Here is a 27056-nt window from a genome sequence, read left to right as displayed (position 1 = left end):
TGATAACAGTCATGGATTGTTCATTACCAGACCCTGCACATGTCAATGATCAAATCCAGCTAATCTGAGAAACGACCATAATTGTTTTACGTTTTGAGGTTCAGGACACTCTTTTTATGGTTCCTATCCTGTCTGGATCCAGTTTAATGCCATGTATTGCTACTATATGTCCTAATAACAACAGTTTCTCCCTGCCAGAATGAGACTTGACTAACTTAATAGTAATACCTTTCTCATAGAACTTCTGTAGAGTTTTTGTTAGTAAGATACAATGCTCAACACAAGTTTTGGATACTAATAAGATGTCATATACATAGACAAGTAGTTCCTGCAATAACTCTTTCTCCAGAGCTTCACACGAGGCTTGGATAAATACTGTAGCTGAAATATTTAGGCCAAAAGGTGGCACTTTTAATTGATATGACTTTACAGCAAACAAGAAAGCTGTATAACATTATGAATTTTCACGTAGTTTTACTTCCCAGTATCTGGGTGTTAGATCCATTTTGAATCCCAATAATACGTCATCTACATAGATAATTAGAGCATGTAATAATTCTTTCCCCAAGCCTTCACCTAAGGCTCGGATACATACTGAAATTGAAATATTTAGGCCAAGACGTAGCACTTTTTGGTATGACTTTCCATCAAACAAGAAAACTGTATAACATTTCGAATTTTCATGTTATTTTACTTGCTCGTACCCAGCTGTCAGATTGATTGAACTGAAATATTTGGTTTGTCTACCTCTTTTGGTTTCTACATGCATGTGTAGAGTACACGCATTTCAGACCAGCCATACCCTATCATACCCTACTGCTGGCTTTTTTAACAGCTAACAACGGATTGTTGCAGACACTTGGCTTAGTGCAGTAATTTTATTTTCTGTAATGTTATATATTTCTTCTTGTACTGCTGGTTGTAAACTTAAAGATGGAGGATAGGGCTTACAAAAGACATCTTTATTTTATCTTTTATTTTAAAATGACAAATGTAATCACATATTGCTCACAGTTTATCAGGGAAGACCGGTGTATACATTTTCATAGAATATTGTATTATTCTGTTTTTTACTTCTCCCCTAAGAGGATAGATTCATAAGCTGTACTATACATTTGGCTGTTATTAATCTGCATACTAGATGCAGGTTCTTCCTGGCTCATCAATGTCTCATTTGCAATTAAACATATATTGTATACCAAAGTGTCTTTTTTACCCATTGCTGGATTCGCCTTGAAAGGTAGTATTGTCTGACAATCATCATTTTTCCAAAACAATAATGCTGCATCAAAGTCTAAAGTCACTTTATACTTCATTAACCAATGCACACCAAATAATATTTGTGAATTAGCATTTTGTACCATCAGTAAAGTTTGTGTAAATTAACAATTTCGTATACTTATAGGTATGTATGTTTCTTGTATAATTAACTTAACTTTACTTCCAGAAATGCCTGTGGTGTATGCACCTGGAATAGCCAGTATAGGCCACAGGTCTTTATTTCTCATTGTTTGTAAAAACTCCTGTGAGATCAGAAAAATCTCAGTGCCTTAATCTATAAAAAGTACCTGCTTTCTTTCCATATATTTCACCAACTATTATGGGTTTTGGTTGGTCTTCCTCAGTTTACTGATTTTCTTCTAGTAACCATTCTTACATAGGTATTGTTGGGGAAACGGCTATAGACTTTTCGATTTATGTGCCTGTGATTGTATAGTCATGTTCTGAATCATATCCCCTGTCCCAGGACATTCAGTGTTTTCCATTATAATAATGGGATAATTTCCTTTTAGTGCCCCATTATTGGCGATAGATGTGTTCATAGGTATTGTATTACCCCTATCATTGTTGGCTGCATTTTGTATAAATGCTCACAACTGTGTGTTGTTCCTTCCATCCTCTTGTGAGTGAATTAGCTTCCACCTTTCTTGCAAGATAGTTGGGAAAACGTTTACCTTCTGTATCAGTATTGCCCCAGTTCTCTCCCTGGACATCTTTTTTACATTCTTTATTCAATGTGTCTTACCCTTAACACCCAGGTCAACAAATCACTAACAGTTGTTCATCCACTACACCAAATTTCGTTCCATGCATAATGTGGTCAGCAGTATACTGATGTCTTCACAAGGCATGCTTCTTCTATTGTGTTATCTACCAGTAAATATTTAGAACTAGTTAAATGCCAATTAGTGTAATCCTTATAATTAGCCCAAAAACTATTATGGTATTTCAGGCCTAACGATTCTGAACTAGAGGACCAATATTTATTCTTAAATTCCCCTTGAAAATCATACCAGTATTTAAAATCCTCTGTATGAGCTGTCCCCCATTCAGCTGCGTCCCCCACCAAATAACTAAGTGCAAAGTCTGTTGTCTTCTGATCTTCCCACTTAGGTAATGATCTAGAATATACTCACTGAAAGTAAGTAATATGTTCTTCATGATCAGGTTTAAACTTCAGATAATGTTTACATGAACCCAAACTACTTCTAAATTGAAGTTCCTGTACTACATCATTTGGTAACCAGATGTTACTTACAGCCACCCTTTCACTTAATTCTTGTTGTGTCTTTTGTAAGGCTTGCCACAGCTTTTGAATTTCATTCTGATGTTTCACAGTATTGCCCAAAGAATTTGTCTTCTTTCTCTTATACCTTTTTTCAGCCAACTCTCACAAACTAGTCAAAATGTTTGGGATACCTATTACTTTGCCAAAACCTATAATGTGTTGTAATGATCCCACTCAGCTTTGTGTTTCTGAGACGTAAGTGTATAGTTTTGAATTCTCGGGCGAACAGTTCCGCTCTATGTTTCATCTTGTCGTCTCCCTCTTAAAACTGTTTTCAAACCTCCTTACTAACTAAGTTTCATTGTTTTTCTATTTCAGTCAGCAACTCCTTAGGTTTCTTTTAATTTAGAAATTTTATCTACTTTTGTAGATACCTCATCTAATGCCTGGCTGTGGGTAGTAATTTTACTAGACATTTTGTCTAACTTATCTAATTTTTCTGCTTGTGTTCTAATGTTGTTGGACAGTTCAACTAGTTTTTTGTTTTTCAAACCTTTCTGCTAAACTGCTTTCCATGCTGTTGGCAGCAGGTGGCATACAATAATGACATCTACACACACACAAAGAACACTGGAATCCTGTGATTCTGTTTTGATACCAACTCGAAGAATCAGTAGAATGTATATCAACAACACTTCAAAAGCAGATCACTACAAAAAAATTTTTGCTTGGTGTTGTTTACAGCTTACCTAACTGGACACAACACATCCTGCCACCGTGTTGTGCATGGGTGAAGTAATGTCGCAACCAGCAGCTGTGCAGTTATCCCATAGTTAGCTAACTGGTTGCTGCCCTGCGAAGCAAAGCCGCCGCATTGCTGTTGCATTGGTCAGCTGCTGCATAGTTGCTTTCAGAGAATCAGCATACTGAAATCTTCCGTTTCATCAATGTAATACTTCTTGACTAATTTTTTGAATGTTATTTTGACATGTAAATATTTCTTCTTGCAGACCTGGTTGCTGTGGTCATCTTATTTCATTTATCCCTTCTGTTGTGATAATTCACGTGTATTTGTTGTTTAACAAATCATGGAATTACTCCTACTTAAATATTGTAATTACATTAGATAACACTGTGTACATGCCTCTTCTTCACTGTTTACTTGTGTTGCTCTAGGCAATGTCATATGTTCTTCTAGTATTTATTGAAAGTTCTTTTTACTGTCACAAAAGCTCTCTTATTTCAAGATCTCTTATATCCTGTCACAGTTGCCAAAATAAAGTGTACGACTCGACTTACAGGTTATAAATGAGTCAACAACTTCACTAATGATGTCATCCTGATGCTCTTCATGATAAGTGTGTGACTTCTTCTCCAGCTGCAGAGGGTCGATGGCTGTAAGAGATCTCACATCTACATCAACTAACTATCTTATGTAACAAATACAACGTTTGGCAGACAGGTATCTTATTAACCAGAAGACATCACTGAACTGAATCTCAAAGCAGAACAGAATAGAATGACATTTCTCTTGCTTATTTAAATTGTTTCTGGTCATTGTCATTGTACACAGTGCCTCTTGTTCTCTGCCCTCCAAAATGCTGCCAAGCTAAGACACCAAATCATAAATGACCCCTTCGCATCAGGTGGAGATGCCCAATCACATCTATATCTACATCTACACGATTACTCTGCAATTCACATTTAAGTGCTTGGCAGAGGGTTCATCGAACCACAATCATACTATCTCTCTACCATTCCACTCCCGAACAGCACGCAGGAAAAACGAACATCTAAACCTTGCTGTTCGAGCTCTTATTTCTCTTATTTTATTTTGACGATCATTCCTACCTATGTAGGTTGGGCTCAACAAAATATTTTCGCATTCGGAAGAGAAAGCTGGTGACTGAAATTTTGTAAATAGATCTCGCCGTGACGAAAAACGTCTTTGCTTTAATGACTTCCTACCAACTCGCGTATCATATCTGCTACACTCTCTCCCCTACTACGTGATAATACAAAATGAGCTGCCCTTTTTTGCACCATTTCGATGTCCTCCATCAATCCCACCTGGTAAGGATCCCACACCGCGCAGCAATATTCTAACAGAGGACGAACAAGTGTAGTGTAAGCATGGTGATGTCCTGTGCTCGTGCATCTCGCTACATCCCTGTACATTTATAAAATAAGTGCGCACACAGTGGAAAGCTCTTGACATGCTAACTATCTAAACAACATTTTTACTCAAACATCTTTCATCTGATTGTAAGAAAGAGGTGGAACAACATATTACACCACAATTTATATCCATCATCATAATTCATGTTCCATTTACCTAAACCAATTCTCTTGATGTTAAATGACTGTGTGTGTTCTTCACAAGCCTTCTACCATTAAAAAAAAGAGACATGAAAAACTGGTGAATCGCAAGCTATTGTGAGGGGTAGGACACTGATAGCTTTGTTGTAAAATAATAATCATGTTATTGGGTTGCAGTGTGCTTTTACTGTGTTCATTCTGAGTAATTACAAAAACTAATATCCATTAAAATGCCTCCACAGATAAGCCCAAAAACTACTAGTTGTAAAATACAGTAAGTGATCTACAGGCTGCATGAGCATCAAAGCAAGTTTACTGACCTGTGTCAAAGTCACATTTTACTGTAAGAAACAGCCTACATCATTTTTATTCAACAATGTCTTTTGAAAACTTCACCGATGCTCAATCACTTGTACAATTTGAGTTAGAGCTTAGAATGTTTGAGTAGCCCAGATGCAAAAGACGCTAATTGCATGATAAGTGAAACTGAGATAATCGCAAAAAAACTATCAAAGTTAAAGACTTCATTTCTTTTCCAAAAAAAAGGTAAAAAATAATTAATTGGATGGTATTGATGACTGAAATCTGCGATTATGTTTTATATGTTAAAATCTTAAGTGAAATATTGACTTTGTGGTTTTTGCCCTTGATTTATGCAGTTAGCGGGTTTTGCAAGTGTATGGATCTAATTACAAATCAAACATTTGGTTGCAAAACCCACTATCTGGTGATATGTTAGGAATGACAGAAAGGTGGAATTTTATTTAAAGAAAAGTCTGAACAGTCTCCAAAATCGGCATATAAAAATACGAAGGTGACATTATTTTACCAGGGAAAGCTGACTTACTTAACATCAGAAAGAGAACAGATATGAATGTTCGACATTAAGTTTAAAAAAAAAAAAAAAAATACACCATTGTGTTTTTGACATCACAAGGTATTACAGAAAATAAAATAAGCTCCAAATTGCGTCTTAGTAAAACATCACCAAAATTTTAGAAAATAATAAAATAGGTGAAAAGTTGCATCTTTGTTAAACCAGTGACAAAAAATTCTATAAAATTAAATTAGCTGAAAATAGCTTTCAAGTGACATCGACCTCAACCCTGCTCATCAACTCAAAATCATCTCTGGCAGCGGCAGGAGCGACTCAAGGAGTGCCTTCCTGCTCATATAACACCTCGGTGTAGGATCTGAGTTTGTTGTTGGTCACCCAGTCTTCACCAAAATGGAGCTCCAAAACCTTTTTTGACATCTTCAAGTTTTACACCAGCTGTGATTGGTGTTTGGTCGTTTCCTTTGTGGAAATTTTTTCTCGTCTTCAGGATGCTAATCCCATCTCCAGCTTCAGAGTTGTAGAAGAGCCCTCCATGAACTAGACAAATCTTCTTGTTTTTTCCTTTTTGTGAACACAATTTTTTGGCTTTTTGAATCTCGAAAAGCTAGTTACCAATAACTTTCACCAATCCTTCCATGTTCAGCATAATAGTTAGTGTCGAAACAGTATTCATGGCATAACATTGCCTTAATAATACTTTTCATGTTCTTACATTTTTGTTTTGGAACCATTTCTTTTCCACTGATCAGGACACCTCTTCCTTTTCCAGGAGGGACTGTCACCCTAAGTCTCATTCTGGTCACTTGCAACTACAGTGATGGATTTGATTCTTGCAGGATACCTATTGTTTCAATTGCTCCAACTTTATTTGCACCATCTTCTGCATTTAACTGTCCACAAAATCAGTTATTTTCTTCAAAACACTCACGCAAATACATCAACAAACATCCTACTCATCAGCTGATCTGTGCTTGACAGGCGTGTACTTCAAAAATGCGTGAGCAGTGAGAGCTTCATTGTTGCATACGCATTCACTGCAGCGCATTCAACCTAACTCTGAATCCCTTGTATTGTAACAAAGTGAAAGGTAGCTTTGAATGTAAGTCTTATGTTAGGTGGTATTCCTTGCATCTAGACATCACACAGCATTGCAAATGCTGGCCATTTAGCGGCCTTTGCAACCAAACATAATTTTCTACAGCCAATTTCAGTGGTTTATAGCAGGTTTTGCACCCTGAAACCTATTTCATAGTATAGACGCTGAAGAAATCTGTACAGTCGTGTTCTCAACGCAAAATCAATTAAAAAGGCATTTAGCAGCTTTAGCATCTGGGCTACTCGTTTGCATAAACATTGTTGTTATTCTCTTTTATGAAATATACTCTAATAAAACACACGGAATGATTATTTAGCCTCATATTAGCTCTGCTGTCAATGATGGACCACTTCAGATAATTCTTGTTATTAGTATCAAGTTCATATCCCATAGAAAATTATGCTTCTTCTCATATAGTCTTTTCCACACTGGGATAATACCTATACTTTACACATGCCATCAAGTGCATTACTTATCCCTCACTACCTCTAAAGTTTCTGGAACTGTGCATTTTAATTCTACTTGAAGGACAGCTGGATAAATAGTCATGTTAGAATATGATTCAAAACATAGTTATTACTTTTACATCCCTAGTCTTCACTTCCATTCCACATAGTTTTGGGCACATTACCACTGCCAAATTCATTGCTAATTTTGTAACAAGATTAACCTTTGTTTGTTTGTGTAAGAACTTTCCTTGACTTTTTAGTTACCCATGCTAATTTTTAGTAAATAGAAGAAAGTAATATGGCATTGTTGACTGGGAGACACTGAGGGGTAGGTTCCAGCCACCTGATCACAAAGGATTTTCTTCTTCCACACACAGTGAGGCCTTTCCTCGTGTGTGCGCGCACGTGTGTGTGTGTGTGTGTGTGTGTGTGTGTGTGTGTGTGTGTGTGTGTGTGTGTTGTGTGATGTAATGCAGTATGATAGTGAGAGAAAGGAGAGGGTGAAACCTGGGGCAGGCATATAGCCTACTCGTATCAAATAACAGCTAGAGGTCCATTTAGCTTAACATCCCATCCAAAGAGTGGATCACTATCAACAGTGCAACATGTGCTCACTCCATCTGATACTGCATGGAGGTTTTGAATTTTGTCCCAGACAGTGATACAAAACCTGGTGTTCAGTGACTCTTCTGCCGTTCCTTGTCAAAATACTAGTGGTAGGAATTCCTTTCACCATCAGGATTCAGGCCAGCCACATATGACAATGGGACCATCAGAAATATAAATAATGGATTTTGAAGGGCCTCGGATATGTTATTGAGGGACATGTCCTGAGTATGAGGCTATCTGCTCTTTTATCAACAGGCCTTGGTTTTTGAGAAAATTGAATTCGAAGATCACTGTGCACTTTAATACATGTAACATTAGCCATAATACAACCAAGTGAGTGTGGTGCAGCAGTTAAGGTCTACAGTTACCATGCTGAAGGTACTGTGTTTGGGTCCATTACGTGTTTTTGCTTTTTTGTAAATCAGAATAGTCGAACGTTTTTCCATTTTATTTTACAGAATATCAACAGACAGTATACATTGTGTGAACTTATTAAGAAGTTTAAATTGTGTAGGCTTGGTCAAACAGAAAGTGGACTGTCTGTGCGAACATCCCATGTGAACTCTGTGTCTTGTGACAGTGTATCACCATGGTGAGCTCCTTTTATTTGGCTACGGCAATATAATTTGATGATACACAGAGTTCGCATGGACAGTCCACTGTGTATTATGAACATGTATCGCCATGGTCAAACAAACAGCAGCGACCTAGCTCCTGAACTGCCAGTTTGCATTTGTCTTCAACGTCCATTGCTCGCAATGTGCTGTTAGTGCTGTGCATGTTCAAAGAATACAGTGAAATGGACGACCCAAGTGTGAGTACAGGAGTGCAGCCAGAAGAAGATACATCAGAGGTAGAGAATTTGAATGAACAATCAAGGGACGAAATCACTAACGTCATCAAATACGCCAAAAAGTTCCTTCGTGATTTAAATCTTCTAACAAATACACCGTCGAGCACGATTTCTGCAAATTCAGTTGCAATTGGCAATGAGATATGTATCGCAATACAAGACCTGTTGGCCGAGAGATGGATCGTTGAATATGAAGTGCTAAGTTTCACTTTCGTGTGGGTGTTCCCTTTCTTGCAAACAAAGTGACATAATATAAAACTACCTACTTTGTCGTATACAGGACTAGAGGGAGGTGGCGATTTCATCGCCAATGAATTCGCACGTGAACCAGATGATTACGTACCTCTGTCCTATAAAGAATGAGCAGTTGCTCTTGCAGTAGCTCATCTGAAATGGAGCCTAAAGAGTTTGCATTCCCACTGCGTCTCTCAGTTAAAACATAAATCAATGCTATATCAAAGGAAAGAGGATGTGACACGAGGTGTAACTCACCACGATAAGTGGAACACAATCAATCGTGAGCCATATGAACAGTTCGTCGAAGTGAGACAGAATTTGGAACTGATAAATCGTATCAAAATATATGGCAAATACATTGTAAGAAAGAGACTGGCTTGTGAAAATAATATAATTTCTTCCATGAGCAGGTGACAACCAGAACTTTACAGCAGTGGGCGATGAATGCTGCTGTTCCACTTTTATCAGACACCTTTAATTTCGAGGCCAGCTCAGATTGGGTCGAACGATTGAAACGAAAGCATAAAATCAGGCAAAGGAAGATTATGAAGTTCATCAGTTCCAAAGAATGTGCAATGATGGATGAAGTATTAGTAGCTGTGGAAGAATTCTGCACACAAAGGAAAATAATTATCGGTAATTTTAACCTCGACTACATAATCAACACGATCAAACGGGCTGTCAATATCAATTAACATACAATACATCCTTCTTAGAGAAAGGGGTGAGAACTGTTCTCATGCAGAGAAAAGATTTAAACAGGATAAGCCATATGTACATAGGATAGTACATTCTTAACTGTAACAGGAAAGGTGATCCCATACTTTGTTTATGTATGCAGAAACCATTGGGACAATTTGGCCCTAATATTCAGAAAAGAGTGGATGTATTAATGCTCAAATTTAAAAATGTAATTGTGTCCTGCATGAAAGTTCACAAAACTGGTGTATGAAAACTTTTTAAAATCTGTGATTCTTCCGTATGTGGAACAGGAAAAATTTCTGTATATCATTGTATGTGAGGAGGGCAGACTGATCTGACTGTATACAATCACATCTTCATGGATGAGAGGAAAGTGTACACCTACACTGTAAAGTTATCTGACCAAAGTTACTCCACTTGTGACATATATTTTTACTGAAAGGTTAAAATTTTCACGAAGAAAATTCAGAATGCTCCCGATTTGTTGAAGACCATCAGAGCGATCACGTCTAGGGACAATTCCATAAAACTACACTCATTAATTTTGCATCAGTTCAGGACACCTGCTGTTTCGAATACGATCAAATATGCAGGGTCCGCACCAAAGTTAACGGATAAAAGAGAAACCTTTTTGAATGTAAATGAACAACGTTTTTCAGTATTGTTCTTAAAAACTCTGTGCCTGCAAGACAGTAGCTTCTATGAAATGTGATTGGTGCTGTAAAACATTGTCTTTCGGTTGCTTTTATGACAAATATCATACGGATTTCTGTTGTGGCATAGCAAGTGATGCAGGCGATAGCGAGTAACATTTTGTAATAATGATGTGAAAATTCAACTACTATGGCAAAATTGAATATTTCGTAGTAATGTCACACAATGCACATACACTGTTTGTTGATATTCTGTAAAATAAAATGGAAAAATGTGAGACTATTCTAATTAAAAGATGCAAAAACACGGAAAGGACCCGAACACGGTACCTCTAGTGTGGTAGCTGTAGGCCTTAACCGCTGCTCCACGCTCACTTGGTTGGAACGTGGCTAACATTGCGTGTATTATGGCACGCAGTGAGCTTCAAAATCAATTTTCTCAAAAACCAAAGCCCGTTGTTACAAAAGCGGATAGCGTCATACTCATCGAATGTCCCTCTACAACATATCCGAGACCTATCAAAAACCATTATTTACACTTCTGATGGTCCCCTCATGAGTTGAGCAGCTCTGTATAGGTGTAACATAGTGATCATCACTACTAAGATGGATATTGCTGTAGTAAACGTGCAATGACTCTTTACCATCTGGGTGTGGCAGTGGTCATTATGGAGGATTGGAAGAGCCCTGTTTTGGGTTAATCAGTAGGCATTCAGCTCTCCCACCTTAGGATACCAGGTGAGGGAGACAGTAGTCCATTTTGCATGGCAGCAGCAAACAATCTGTGAACATGTGAATTCTTTATTATTACATTAAGCTTTAACAGATGTGCACCCTCCTCCTGGGCACAGCCTGACATCGACCCATGGTTTCACTGGATTTGTGGAGTGGGTGCAGAGGATGTCCTTGGAGTTTGCACACACTTCTGGGAAGCAGTACTCTTACTCAGCAATGCTGAGATGATGGTGGCAGTCATAGCCCCACAGCTCGGTTGGCTCATGGCAGCAGCCAGATGAAGGCTTCCAGTGTGGCAGCCTGGTCACCTGGCGACACGACAGTTGGGTGTGTTGCACTGGGTGATGAAAACCGAGACTGATGGCTGGAGCAGTCCCAGTGACCTACTTGGCCGACCCAGGGTACATCTGTGACCAGAGGGGCATCTTAATGCAGAAGATGTGTGCTACCACATACTTCAGTGTCATGACAATTTTGTAAAGGCTGGTTATTGCCCAGAAAACTTGGTTGTTATTCAAGAACCTGACAGTGTGGAGAAATGGTGCAGTGGCTGGTTGTAGCTCGTGGCCTGAAGATACCAACAGGTTCCCTTCTAGGCTTGTACTGTTACATTTCCTCCCTTCTAGAAATAATGTGGCCCACTAGATTCCTGCTTGAGCAACTGGCTATAACAAAAGCACTAATATATTTACAATTCTTTTACACTTTACATTCACCTATTCTAGTCTGGAGAAAATATTATCAAGTAACCTATATGTTTAGGTGTTTTCTTTTTTCCCTTTCTATACTTACACTGTGTTCACTGGCTCAGTGCTATGAGGCACAGGAACAGTCTTTAAACCTTGTTTCGCACTGCCTTATGTCAGTTATCTCTTTCTAGTCCAGTAAGTACCTAATGTGATTTTGCCCATAGGAAGAAGGATGGGGATCAGGGAGTCATCTTATTACCGTAACGTAGCTAATCTTACCCATTTCTTCCCCCTGCGGTGTCAGAGCTATAATAGACTTACAGTTATACCTTCTGTCATAAGAGGCAGCTAAGAGGAGACTTTTTTATGGTGATTACTCATCCAATTTTTTGCTCATTTCACCTTTCCTTCAAACTCTTTGGCATAACATTTTAGGGTTTGCATAAACTTTTCGAAATTTTGTAGAAGAGTGGGCCATTTGAGGAAGAGCACCTTATGTGGTGCATAATCTGTCTGTCATGCACCGTGATCTTCTGCACCTACTATTTCAATGGATTTAGGTTCACACACAAAATCCATAGAGGTAGCCAATCTGTCATGAAGTGGGGAAACGGGTGTCTTCACGTATCATCACCAGTGTTGCCCCCTATCAATGCAGAGGGATCGCACTACTAATTCATTAGTTGTAACATCCCAACGTATGCCGAGGAGCAGGTGCATGTTCAATCTGAGGCACAGGGATTGCAGGCAATAGCTAGTATGCTAGGTAGCCTTTGTTGTGGTGGACTGGTGCCAATGGGAAGAACCTCCATTCAGAGTGAGAAGCAACAGAGCAGATGATCCGCAATGAAACTGAACAAATTCACACATATTGGTGGCCGTACAAGCATGGCTGTCTCAGTGCATATAACACAAGTTTTTAATGGAGAGGCTTACTACATGGTGGTATGTTCTTCTTTGGTCATGGCATGGGATGAGAGTCAAGCAAGGAGAAATGGAGGTGGACAGTTTGAGCAGTTTTTGGCATCCTTCAGAACTGTCAGAGGACCTTTTGCAACAATGAAGCCACTTTTTTTCATTGGAAATATTAAAGATCAGTTTGGAAAAGTCGCTGCAGTAGAGAAGATGAGAAATGGACCTTTGTTGATTGAAATATTGAATGCTAATGCTAACTACTTCAGGCATGTGACAAGCTTGGGGATATAACAGTTCAAGTGTCACTTCATAACAAACTCAACAGGATTCAAGGTGCCATCTCGCATTGGGACCTGATGCTACGAACAGATGCAGAACTCTGTGCTAACCTAGAGTGGCATAGAGCCCATATTGTTTGCTGTGTTCCAGAGAGCACCTAAGAATAACAGGGTGGGCACTGGACCTTCCATCCTAGTCTTAATGTTTTACCTCAGAAAGTGAAGATCATGGTTTCCAGGTATGATATCAGACTATATTTTCTGCCTCTTATGAGATGTTGTAGGTACAGGGGTTTGGACACATGTTCTCTTGTTGCGTTAATGAGGCTACTTGTTGAGTGTGTGGAAGGACAACACATGAGGCCAACCCTTGTGAACAGCCCCCTGCGTGTGTAAACTTCCCAGATTTCCAATCCATCGTGCACCAACATGAGGAAAACAAAATCGAGGAATATAAAACACTTGATTGCTTGTCTGAACAAGATAAGAAAAAGTTGGAGCAACTACACCTGCTTAATACGATGCCTAAATTTGCAAGCACTGTGTCAGAATCCATACCTAGTGTGATGATGAGGTCTCAAACAGCAGCTCCTGGCCCCAGCCAACTCCCTCCAGCCCTAAACCCACAACACTGGTGGTATCCACGCCATTGGTGCAGCCGGGTATGCCTTATTCTCTTCTGCCATCATTAGGGAAGAAGACACCTGCCAAGTGCCCCCTTCCCCCCCTCCCCTCCCCAGGATGAAACAGACCAGCAATCTACCACCAACTAGTGACATGGTACAGGTCATAGGAAAGAGTGGTCTTCTTTTGTCCCAGAAGACAAGGCAGGGAAATTCTCACAGAAGTCAAAACCTTACAGGAACAAGAAGGATAAATCGAAGGTTAAATCTAATTCTGGTGTTCTGGGGCCCCCATTCCATCACCCCCCCCCCCCCCCCCTACCCACCTACGCACCCACCTCTCCTGTGCCCCCAGCAATCAAGCTCACGAACAGCGATGAAGACTCACATTCAGGTAGAACATGACTCAACAGCAAACTAATTAATACTCCCGTTTCCCATTCACTTCTCTCTCAGATCCCAGTCTGATGTTCCTTCACTAGAACTGTAATGGCTATGATTGCCACCTGGACGAACTCCATCGATTAATAGCTTCTTACTCTGCAGTTGGCTGGCACTTCTGATGACATAGTTCTCAGAATCCAACACTCAACTGTTAAAAACTACATACCTTACTGATAACAGCACAACACAAAGGGCTGCATTTGGAGCGATGTTGTGACTACGAGGCATGGACTGCTGATGAATGACATCACATAGTGTTCAGCATACTCGTAAGTCGTGGTTTCAAAATACTAGCATGAATTCTTTATAGGAGAATGGAAAAATTGATAGAAGCTGACCTTGTGGAAGATCAATTTGGAATGTAGGAACATGTGAGGCGATACTGACCTTACGACTTATATTAGGAGATAGGTTAAGGAAAGGCAAACCTACATTTGTAGACTTAGGGAAAGCTTTTGACAATGTTGACTGGAATATTCTCTTTGAAATTCTGAAGATAGCAGGGGTATAATACAGGGAGCGAAAGGCTACATACAACATTTACAGTAACCAGATGGCAGTTATAAATGAAATGGGTTGTCATGTGGCAAGGGCCTCCCAGTGGGTAGACCTGAGTGCCTGGTGCAAGTCTTTTGAGGTGACACCACTTCAGCGACTTGCGTGTTGGTGAGGATGATGAAGATGACAGAAACACCCAGTCCCTGAGCAGAGAAAACCTCCAACCCAGCCAGGAATTGAACCCAGGCCCTCCGGCGTGTCAAGCCGGTGCGCTGTCCACTCAGCTATGGTGGCGGACCGGCAGTTATAAGAAGCAAGGGACACAAAAGGGAAACAGTTGTTGAGTAGGGAGTGAGGTATGGTTGTAGCCTGCCCGCAGTGTTATTCAGTGTGTACACTGAGCAAGCAGTAAAGGAAACAAAATAAAAATTTGCAGTAGGAATTAAAGTTCAGTCAGAAGAAATAAAAACTTAAAGGTGTGCCAGTGACATTTTAATTCTTTCAGAGACTGTGAACGACTTGGAAAAGTAGTTGAACACAATGGACAGTGTCTTTAAAGCAGGATATAATATGAACATCAACAAAAGTGAAACAAGGATAACAGAATGTTGTTGTATTAAATCAGGTGATGCTGAGGGAATTAAATTAGGAAATATGACACTTAAATTAGTAGGCAAGTTTTGCTATTTGGGCAGCAAAATAACTGATGAAAGCTGAAGTAGAAGCAATATAAAATATAGACTGCCAATGGCAAGGAAAGTGTTTCTGAAGAAGAGAAATATGGTAACGTCAAATATAGATTTAAGTCAGGAAGTCATTTCTGCAAGTATTTGATGGAGTTTAGCCATTTATGGAAGTGAAACATGCACATCAAACAGTTTAGACAAAAAGAGAATAGAAGCTTTTAAATTGTGGTGCTACAGAAGAATGCTGAACATTAGGTGGGTTGATTGTGTTACTAATGAGGAGGTATGGAATAGAATTGGGGAGAAAAGAAATTTGTGGCACAACCTGACTACAAGAATGGATTAGTTGATAGGACACATTCTGAGACATCAAGGGATTACCAGTTTAGTACTGGAAGGAAATCGTGGAGGGTAAAAATTGTAGAGGAAGACCAAGAGATTAATACAGCAAGCAAATTCAGAAGGATGTAAGTTGCAGTAGTTATTCAGAGTTGTTAAGGCTTGTGCAGGATAGAGTAGCTTGAAGAGCTGCATCAAACCAGTCTTCAGATTGAAGATCACAATAGCAACAAAAAGAACAGTGTTCAGGGATGCAATGTGGTACTCGTCATTGACGAGTATGGCAGTGACCTGCAGAGATGTCCCATTGTTGCTATATTTTGGAATGGTGTCACTCCTGGAGTTGTGGTGTGAGGAGCCATCAGACGTGGTTTCAGGTCATGGCTGGTGATGACTGAGGGGACTGATAACACAGTGGTGCATCACAGACATCCTGCGTCCTCATACACTACGTGATCAAAAGTATCCAGACACGTGGCTGAAAATGACTTACAAGTTCGTGGTACCCTCCATCGGTAATGCTGGAATTCAATGTGGTGTTGGCCCACCCTTAGCCTTGATGATAGCTTCCACTCTCACTGGTATACATTTAGTCAGGTTCTCGCTGGTATATGTTCAGTCAGGTTCTGGAAGGTTTCTTGGGGAATGGCAGTCGATTCTTCATGGAGTGCTACACTGAGGAGAGGTATTGATGTTGCTTAGTAAGGCCTGGCACGAAGTCAGGGTTCCAAAACATCCCAAAGGTGTTCTATAGGATTCAGGTCAGGACTCTGTGCAGGCCAGTCCATTACAGGGATGTTATTGTCATGTAACCACTCCTCCACAGGCTGTGCATTATGAATAGGTGGTCAAACGTGTTTAAGATGCAGTCACCATTCCTGAATTGCTCTTCAACAGTGGAAGCAAGAAGGTGCTTCAAACATCAGTTTAGAGCCCTGTGCTGTGATAGTGCCTTGAAAAACAACAAGGTGTGCAAGGCCCCTCCTTGAAAAACATGACTACACTATAACACCACCATGTTTGTCCCACAATAGTGATGCTGTGTTTCAAGATGACAGAACCCATGTTCACATGCTTCACATTGGCCAGGACTGGCTTTATATGCATGAGGATGAATTGTCTTATTTCCCGTCACTGCAGTCACAGATCTAAATGTTACTGAGCCTTTGTGGTCTACATTGGAGAGAAGGGCATGCGATCACGATCCACCTCCATTATTGTTACCTCAACTTGTCACTAATGTGCAGGAGGAATGGTATACAGTTCCCTCGAAAACCATGTAGGTCCTGTATTTATCCATTCAGAGATGACTAGAAGCTGTTTAGGATGACAACAGATTTCGTACATGGTATTAGGCAAGATATGTGTTATATGTGTGGTGTTTACATATTTTTGTCCACACACTGTATATGGGAAAGCAGTAGTTAGTATTGCTATTTCCCTAAACAGGCCTCAGCAGCATATTCTTGAGTTCACACCATAGCTAACTCTTATTACAAATATTTTGGATGTGGAAAACTGTAGCTTGGCTTGATGAGTCACCCCAAATAATCATCGCATATGACATTATGGAATGAAAGTAAGCATAGTATGCTGGCTTTTTTATTTTTGTATCACCTATGTCTGACAACATTCACATTGCAAATAGAGATTTGTTTAGGTGCTTCAGCAGCTCTGTGGTATACTCGTCACATTGAATTTATTATGAAGTTCTAAATCCAAGAATCAATACTATCAACATCTTCTGTCTGTTTCTTGTCATTTTTTGGGTATGTACTGTCAGGAAACCTCTTACGAGTTGTAAACTTTATGTAATGTGTTCGTTCAATGTTTAGTGACAAAAAATTGGCTAGGACCCAATTATTAATGTCCATGAAAATTTCATTAGTCAATCTTTTTAAGATTATACTTGACTTTGTATTTATTGCATTTTTTGTGTCATCCATTAAAAAAAAAGAAAACAGAAATATTACTGTTGAAAGATCATTGGTACACACAAGAAAAAATAAGGGCCCTAAGATAGAACATTGTGTGTTCCAATAATTTTTGTTTCCTGTTACACCATATCGTTCTAATTTACATAATAGGATATTGTAATTTACAAAGTCTACTGCCTTTGACAGATCAGTAGCCAGCAATTTTTCCCGTGCAAAGAAATTTATAACCTCAGTATGCAGTTCACGACTGAGCACTTGGTAACAACATTTGGCACGAAGTGAAAAGTGAGGTCCGTGGTGGTTGAACTCAGCACCAGCACTGCCCCAGTCAGCTTACTGCCATCTGCTGGTAAAAACTCCTGTCAGTGGGGTCTGCCCCTATTATGTGCAGGTTTCCACACTACATACACCACTGTGCTACCCACACCAGTTCATCTGCCTCCATCGTGATGATCTCTGGTGGGGCACTAAAGTTATTTTATCTGGGGCAAGGGCGGTGTACAGTTGTGTTAGACAAGTGGTGTTACATTAAAAAGGTAGAGTGCTCATGATCTGATCCAGGGCATTACACACAAAGCACTGAGCCAACAAAAAGTGTTGAGAGGAAGACTAACATACTCTGGAGAAAAGGTTTCTTGTCACAAGGGACAATCAAGGTCCTTAAATCTTATTGTGCTGCCTCCTCTAGATTATATGGCCTTACAAAGCTCCACAAGGAATGGATACCTCTTAGCCCTAATGTCGTTAACAATGGTTCTCCCACATACTGTGTAGCAAAACACCTTACTACTATGTTGAGCACATTAATAGGATAGTGCGTGCAGAACATGAAGATCTCAGAAGATTTCTTATGTCGATTAGAAGGATTGCATTTGAATGACTGATATTTTAGTATGTTTAGATTTGGTCTCTGTCTTCGCTTGCATTCATCTGTCTTACAGTTTATTGAGTGTAGGTTTAGTGTTGTATTGATGAACCTGTTTTGGCATGTGTTGACTTACATTTACTTTTGATTAAATGACCGGTTTTGTGAACAGACGTATGTAGTTAATGACAGGCAGCACTTTCTCACCTGTTATTGCCAATCTGTGTATAGAAGATTTCAAGGAATAAGCCGTAGAATGGCAGGATTGAAACCTGTGCACTTTTTCAGGTATGTAGATGATACTTTTGTTTGGCTTCATGGAATTGGAACTAAACAACCTTTTAGAACATCATGATGCAGTCCACCCATAGATTCACTTCAGGATGGAGGTGGAAAAAGATGACTGCCTTCTATTCATTGATGTGTTGATCAGGAGGAAGGTTGATTGTACCTTGGTACATACCATTTATAGTAAGCCAATTCTAACGAATTTGTATTTTTACGAATATAATAGAGGGAAACATTCCACATGGGAAAAATATATCTAAAAATAAAGATGCTGTTACTTACCAAATGAAAGCGTTAGTATGTTGACAGGAGACAATAAAAAACACACAAACACACACACAAATTTCAAGCTTTCGCAACCCAAGGTTGCTTCGTCAGGAAAGAGGGAAGGAGAGGGAAAGACGAAAGGATGTGGGTTTTAAGGGAGAGGGTAAGGAGTCATTCCAATCCCGGGAGCGGAAAGACTTACCTTAGGGGGAAAATGGGACAGGTATACACTTGCACACACACACACACACACACACACACACACACACACACACATCCATCAACACATATGCAGACACAAGCAGACATTGTAAAGGCAAAGAGTTTAGGCAGAGATGTCAGTTGAGGTGGACGTACAGAGGCAAAGATGTTGTTGAGTGACAAGTGATGTACGAGGGGCGGCAACTTGAAATTAGCGGAGGTTTAGGCCAGGTGGGTAATGGGAAGAGAGGACCATTACACCAACAACCTGAAAACAGCTTTCGCATCCCCCAACTACCTTCCCGACCTAGTACAGAAGCAAATAGCTAGAGCCACTTCCTCATCCCCTCAAACCCAGAACCTCCCAAAGAAGAACCCCAAAAGTGCCCCACTTGTGACAGGATACTTTCCGCGACTGGATCAGACTCTGAATGTGGCTCTCCAGCAGGGATACGACTCCCTTAAATCCTGCCCTGAAATGAGATCCATCCTTCATGAAATCCTCCCCACTCCACCAAGAGTGTCTTTCTGCCGTCCACCTAACCTTCGTAACCTCTTGGTACATCCCTATGAAATCCCCAAAACACCTTCCCTACCCTCTGGCTCCTACCCTTGTAAGTGCCCCCGGTGTAAGACCTGTCCCATGCACCTTCCCACCACCACCTACTCCAGTCCTGTAACCCGGAAGGTGTACATGTAAAAGCACTCACGTGATTTACCAACTGACATGCCTACACTGTGAAGCTTTTGATGTGTTAATGACCAGCAACAAACTGTCCATTCGCATGAACGGATGCAGGCAGACAGTGTTTGTTGGTAATGAGGATCACCCTGTGGCTAAACATGCCTTGGTGCGCGGCCAGCACATCTTGACACAGTGTTACACCATCCGGGTTATCTGGATACTTCCCTCTGACACCAACCTATGAGAACTCAGGAGATGGGAACTTGCCCTTCAATATATCCTCTCTTCCCGTTACCCACCTGGCCTAAACCTCCGCTAATTTCAAGTTGCCGCCCCTCGTACATCACTTGTCACTCAACATCATCTTTGCCTCTGTACTTCCGCCTTGACTGACATCTCTGCCTAAATTCTTTGCCTTTACAATGTTTGCTTGTCTCTGTATATGTGCGGATGGATGTGTGTGTGTGTGTGTGTGTGTGTGTGTGTGTGTGTGTGTGTGTGTCTGCGCGCGCTCGCAAGTGTATACCTGTCCCTTTTTCCCCCTAAGGTAAGTCTTTCCACTCCCGGGATTGGAATGACTCCTTACCCTCTCCCTTAAAACCCACATCCTTTCGTCTTTCCCTCTCCTTCCCTCTTTCCTGAGGAAGCAACCTTGGGTTGTGAAAGCTTGAAATTTGTGTGTGTGTTTGTGTGTTTTTTATTGTCTCCTGTCAGCATACCAACGCTTTTGTTTGGTAAGTAACAGCATCTTTATTTTTACATATAATTTGAATTTTTAAGTTGATTGTCACCATCAGACTTTGAACCATGGTTCATAGGGCCCACATCATCTCAGATCCTGAAAGTTTGTCAGCTGAGTTAGCCCACCTTGAAGTCATATTACACCAGAATGGTTGCAGTGAAAGACAGATCGGACCCACATTGTGCTACTGACCAACCGTGAATCAGGTGAGTATGAAAATAACAACATGGCGCATAAGTCTAAGGCATTTATGCCTTACACTGGTGCCATTTCCAACAGGTTTGGACTGGGCCCTTTAAGGGACTGTAAAAGATGATCTGTTTGCATAAGGCATATGTCTGCCATATCTGTTATTTTCCTGTCACTTGCAAGACAACATTCCTCCACATATCATGCTTAACCAACAGCCTACCTCAAAGGTGTGGCCACTCAGCAAGACAGACATTGGATGGTCTCCTCCAGATGGGGCAACTACATTGCCAATGAAATTGTGACAAATCATTAATTGGTCAGACCATCAGGTCCACTGGAGACCATTGTACTGGCATAAGCATTACACATGCTTACAACAGCCGAGCAAATCTGCTGTTGGAGAGCACTCCCTTGGCACTGGTCATCCTGTGGTATATAACAACACAAAAATTCCGACATTTACTTCTTATTGTGATAGCATTATTAAAAAAGCATTTGAAATTAAACCACCAAGTGACTTTATAAATAGAGATGTTATGGCGTAAATTATACATGGAATCTTGCTGTCTCCCAGGTCAATGGTTGATGCCACTTACTCACTTGTTGGTGATTAATATTCTGTATTAATAACTTATGACATTCGTAATCTTTGGTAGTGTGGTGGCAGTAGTGCTTATGGTGTGTGTGTGTGTGTGTGTGTGTGTGTGTGTGTGTGTGTGTTGTGTTTGAGCATGTGCACCATATACTGAGGTTATAATTTTTTTTGTACAACACTATCTTGTTCTGTTTGTTCCTTGAAAGTGACGGGGTGTGCACCTGTCAAAATATCGGTGGTTTTCAAAGATATCACTCGGCTGCACTCAAATCATTTATTTGAACGTTTTATATGTTGGGAGAAACTCTAGTTTCATAATAATACCAAAGTTAAACAAAACTATCAAATGCCACTGACACTGCACATGGTATATATGCAAGTAAGTTCAGTTTGCATTTGCTGGGCACACAGTGTGTACCAAACATGAAAACTATTTTATCGAAACATCCGTTTGTTTCATCAAGTCCTGCATTGCAATGACTTTTAATTTTATATTCTCGCAACAAAACAAACTGAATTTTAAGATATTTCTTGGCTTCAAGCACTTCTCTTGCATTATTGAATGGCTGTAATATGGCACGAGTTTTCTTACAATGTTGATGTAATAATTACTGTGGCTTTTTAAAGATGCCCTTGTCTTCAAGTATTTCTACATCTACATCTACATAGATACTCCACAAGCCACTGTATGGTGTGTGGTGGAGGGTACCCTGTACCACTACTAGTCATTTCCTTTCCTGTTCCACTCGCAAATAGAGTGAGGGGAAAATGACTGTCTATATCCCTCCATATGAGCTCCAGTTCCTTGTATCTTATCTTTGTGGTCCTTATGTACAGTGTATGTTGGTGACAGGAAAAGAACATTGCCTTCCCTCCAGGGATTTCCGTTTGAGTTCCCAAAGCATCTCCATAACACATGTTGTTCAAACCTACCGGTAACAAATCTAGCAGCCAGCCTCTGTATTGCTTCAGTGTCTTCCTTTAATCTGAGCAGTATAGGTCCCAAACACTTGAGCAGTTCTCAAGAATAGATCACACTAGCATCATATATATACAGTCTCCTTTAAAGGTGAACCACTCTTTCCTAAAATTTTCCCAAGAACCCAAAGTCGATCATTGGCCTTCCCTACCACAGTTCTCACATGCTTGTTAAATCTTGTATCGCTTTGCAACGTTGCACCCATGCATTTAAATACTTGACTCTGTCAAGCAGGACACTTGTAATACTGTATCCAAGCACAACATGTTTGATCTGCCTGCTCATTGGCATTAACATACTTTTTTCCACATTTAGGGCTAGCTGCCACTCATTACACTAACTGGAAATTTTGTCTAAGTCACCTTGTATCTTCCTACAGTCTCTCAACTTTGACACCTTACTGTACACAACAGCAGCATCAGCAGTAAATGGGTGTTTCATCTAATCTGCATTTCTTACATCAAGCTTGGTGGTAGCAAATTCCCATGACCATTTCAAAATTTCTGTTTGAGCACTATGTTTGAAGTATGTATAATGCATGTGTAATTCTGTAATGATTGAAATGCCTTGTACGTATTAGCACCTCAATCAGAGACATTAAATCTTATTAATATGTTGAGGTTAATTAACAGTGTTTCTGCAATACGATTATTAATAAATTATCAAATTATCCTGATTTCTTTGCCATCATGGTATGAGCATGAACCAGCTGATGAGATAGGAACTTTGATGAAATGGCTATTGTACTCATACAATACCCCCTCCCCTCTCCCTGAAACTAACTACATCTTTGGACTGCTATATACCTCAAGACTTTCCTTTTTATGTGACTTTTAATTGTGGTATTGGAATTATTCTGACGTAACCAGAGAGAAACATGTTCAAATAATTGTGATAATGGCTTACTGTTTGACACTGTTAGCTTGTGTACACAGTTACCTGGGGATAAAGTTGTACCAAGAAAATACACGGATTGTTTTATTAAACTAGCACCTTTTTAGATTAATCTCTATGGTTGCCAGATGTGCACTGGGTACTTGCATCTGTTAGCTACCCTAAGATGCCATAATGGAAGCATTCATTTTTGTTTTTGTTTATGCTTCTTTAAAATGCCTTAGGTAAGGCGAAAATCCTGCAGAGTGTGAAATACATACAGTGATTTGTCTTATATGTGCAAAAGAAATAAAATCAGCCAAGATGTATTGACAATACAGTTTATGAGTGCTGGAATGGTAAAAGAAATGAGTTGCAGCAGTGGTCACTGAACTGCGACCTATGGGCTGCATGTGGCTCCGAATCGCAGTATTCAGGTGGTCTGCGATTGTGTGCTGTATTTTACAATTATATGCATTTGTGTGCCGTATTTTATAATTATATGCATCCAACAGCTAACAACTTAATCTAGTAACATCAACAAACATTAAGAGCTTCTTAATAGTATAGTTTTCCTGCTCATTAACAAACAAAAATACTTACAAGGACAGTATTGTTTTTAGATGCACTTAACTTTAATTCCTGTTCCTGAAGTCAGCTGAGTAATGTTGGCCACTTACTTCAGATCAATGAGGTAAGTAGTGTGGCCACTGCAGGCTTAGAGGATGTGGGAGGGGGAAGTTTTACAGTTTGTATTCCAGTACTGACAACTCACAGACCTGTGTGCCTCTCAAAATCTTGTAAACATTTGTGATTGTGTCTCATATTGCGTAATGCATTTAAATGTAGGTACTATTACAGTTATTAATCAGTTAAATCATCCAGTCATAGAGACAGGACAACACCACACTGTCAGGCAATCAAAGTGCCTCAGCTTTGGATCACTGAGGGTGGGAGCAATCCGAAACAGAGAACAGTCGGTATGAAGTGTTCAGAATGATGTCATCTTTTAATGATCAGTACTTGGAGCCAGGGGACAACTTATTGTGCCCTTTCTATAGCTAGTCAATTGGGAGCTCATAACATGCTAATTTATGTAGGTTACCTATTCATGATAAGGTTAATACAGTATGAGACCCGAGATGCCATCCACAATGTCAGTATTGGCTCTTGAGCAAAGAAGTGTGGTGACCACTGATTTAGAGTATTTAAAGATATCCAAACAAATGTTAATGATAAACTGCAACTGTCATCATTTAAGACTTGCTGCAGAAAGTCGATGAATAAGTTCAAGAATATAGAAACTTGGTGATTTCATCATTCTCTAATGAGTTTCCTCTGGATGCTGTAACATACAGATGTTTTTTATAGAATTCTCACAGAGTAATTAAACTAACAGATGTTGTACTCATGCTGATAATGCTGACTGAGCTGAACAAAATGAGTTGAATAACTGATGCACAGAATTTCTGTGAGTGCTACAGTAATGAAGGTAATGAATTTTCAATCCACACAGTCACTGAAGACTAAATGTGTGGCTCATGTTACTCTATCATCTAGGCCCACAAAATGGTCACATCCAACATCACAAAAAATGTGAAGTTAGAGCACATCATTTCAGCTTGCACACCATGTTTTGGGATAGGCAGGGCATTGCTTGTTAATTTTTGCCCCACTGTAACACAATCATTTATGAGATATGTTATGAGACCTTAACTAAAGGACATAAAGCAATCAAAAACATAAGCTGTGGCAAGCTCAGTAAAGGATTTTTTTGTTTGTTTCAGTGTGCATTCACGTATGGCAAAACAAACAAAAGATCTCACCACATAAAATGGCTGCAAATGCTCCAAATGTCCAACAGTTTTTACTTCTGTTTTATCAGCCATTTCCAATGTAACAACAGATGCCAAAAAGATCATTCTGCAGTAGTTTGCAAATTTAGGTGACAGATTTTTTATGTGAATGGAATGAAGAAGTTGGTTGCTAGTTATAAATGCCTTAGTGCTGGTGGAGGCTATAGTAGATAAACTCCTTCCTTCCCCCCATCCCCTCCCTCCCACAAGCGCGCGCGCACACACACACACACACACACACACACACACACACAGCTTTTGCCGAAAGTTTGTGTTTTTAATTGCCAAAGCTGCATATAGCTTTATGTAAACAATGCCATCAAAGAGGGCTCCAGAAATTCCTTCGCATTCAGAGTATTTTTTCAACACTGCTGATAAAGCCTTTTGACCTGGGTGAGTACTGTTTCAAGTGCACAATGTCTACCATTGATTTAATGTAGCCTGTTTGAATTGTGTTCTCAAAATTTACTATTTTATTGTGCAAGAGTTTTCTATATGATATATATATTTAATTCTGTTTCTCTATTTTGTGTAATGACTTGTATTGATTTTACAGGAGAAAGTACTGAAATACAGGAGATGCTAACATTACTGCATTCTAACCTACAAAATGTACGGAGGAAAAGACAAATCTTCCTTTCAAAAACGGGCCTTGACTCATTATCCATTAAAGTAGAGTTTGTCTCAAAACTTCTCGAAACCATGAACATCTTTCATAAAGCTTTGAATGGAGAACCATGTAAAAAACTTATGAAGCAATTTGACAGGCTGATTTATTTGATGAGAACAAGGAATACAAACATGAGCCAACAGGAGGTAAATGATTTTAATTTAGAAATAAACAGATTTATGAGAGTAGCTCAGTTCCGTAGTATTGAGAGCAGCGACAGTTTCAAAACATCCCAATCTGATGGTGTTGTTATGGATTTACACAAGAAAGCTGTGCAAGAAGTAAAATCTATTGAAAGATATACACCTATACAGGACCAGAAACTGAAAGAAGTTTTGGAAAAACTGAACAAACAGTTGAAGGTCATCACTGGAGATATTGAAAGAATAAGGAGAGAAGTTGTGAAAGCAGTAGGTGAACGATCTGGTCACTGGTTCAAATGCCAAAATGGACATTACTATGTTATTGGAAACTGTGGAGGAGCAGTACATGAAGGAAGATGTCCAGATTGCAAAGCTACAATTGGTGGTGTAGGCTATCGGCTACATACGGGCAATCGTCATGCTGGGGAACTTGATGGGTCAGCACGTCCAGCTTATCCTAATATGTGAACACTTTTTTAGGAGTGTGTATATGTGTGTGCATAAACTTTATTTATGTATGGTTAATGCAGATTATGTTGTTAGAAGCCTATGCACAGATTCAATCATTACAGAAAACTGTGTCAGTGTGAATGTTCATGTTACAAGTGTTCCCTTTTTTTATACTGTGTAAACTGCAGTTTGTTCCAGGATTAAATAAAGCCACTTGCTCAATACTTCATTTATTTTGATCATTGTGCAGTGAATGTAAATAGTTTATTAGATTCCAACTAATGTCTTTACCTTCACTGTATGTGATGCATACTGTGCCACTGTTTACACAATGTTTACTACCAAGTGAAAATCAAACACTTGTACTAATCTTAAAAAAAACTAAAAGATATACTATTTTGTGTACTCCATAATCCATTCGGGAAACATCAGCATGAGCCACCAGCCCACTGCTGCTAATGGTTATAAGCATTTCTGCAGAGGTTGCTTGTAAGTATGCAAATCCAGAGGCAAATTGTTCAGTCTAGCTTCAACAGATGTTTTTACTAGCAAGAAAGTCTCCAGGAACAGTGGTGAACTAGTGCCAGGGCCTATAATGCTAAAAAGAGTAGGAAGAATAAAAAAAATTGTTGGTGATCAGTTACTTAGTGATTTTGAGATCAAAGATAAAGGGTGTTTAGAATCTTGAAAATGCAGAAGCTTACCTTGGTGATGATAGTATGGTACCAGTTCTTTCAGATATATTTTGCAATTATCCAGAATCAGAAGGTAAGGGTGAAAATGATGATGAATTTGTTGATTATGAAGAACCAATGCTTGCAGAAGCTAGTGAAACAGATGA

General features: G+C 39.6%; 1 protein-coding gene across 1 annotated transcript in view; it reads left to right on the top strand.

Moving 5' to 3' along the window:
* The window catches only part of LOC124775938 (NFX1-type zinc finger-containing protein 1-like), a 346822-nt gene extending 320589 nt beyond the window's left edge, over window positions 1-26233 (top strand). Inside the window, exon 17 of the mRNA XM_047250783.1 lies at window positions 25509-26233. Within this exon, the coding sequence (XP_047106739.1) occupies window positions 25509-26233 (725 nt within the window). The remainder of the gene's footprint in view (window positions 1-25508) is intronic.
* Window positions 26234-27056: the final 823 nt, after the last annotated feature.

The sequence above is a fragment of the Schistocerca piceifrons genome, chromosome 2 (genome assembly GCF_021461385.2).
Source record: "Schistocerca piceifrons isolate TAMUIC-IGC-003096 chromosome 2, iqSchPice1.1, whole genome shotgun sequence".
NCBI lineage: Eukaryota > Metazoa > Arthropoda > Insecta > Orthoptera > Acrididae > Schistocerca > Schistocerca piceifrons.
This window is presented reverse-complemented; position numbering and strand designations above follow the sequence as displayed.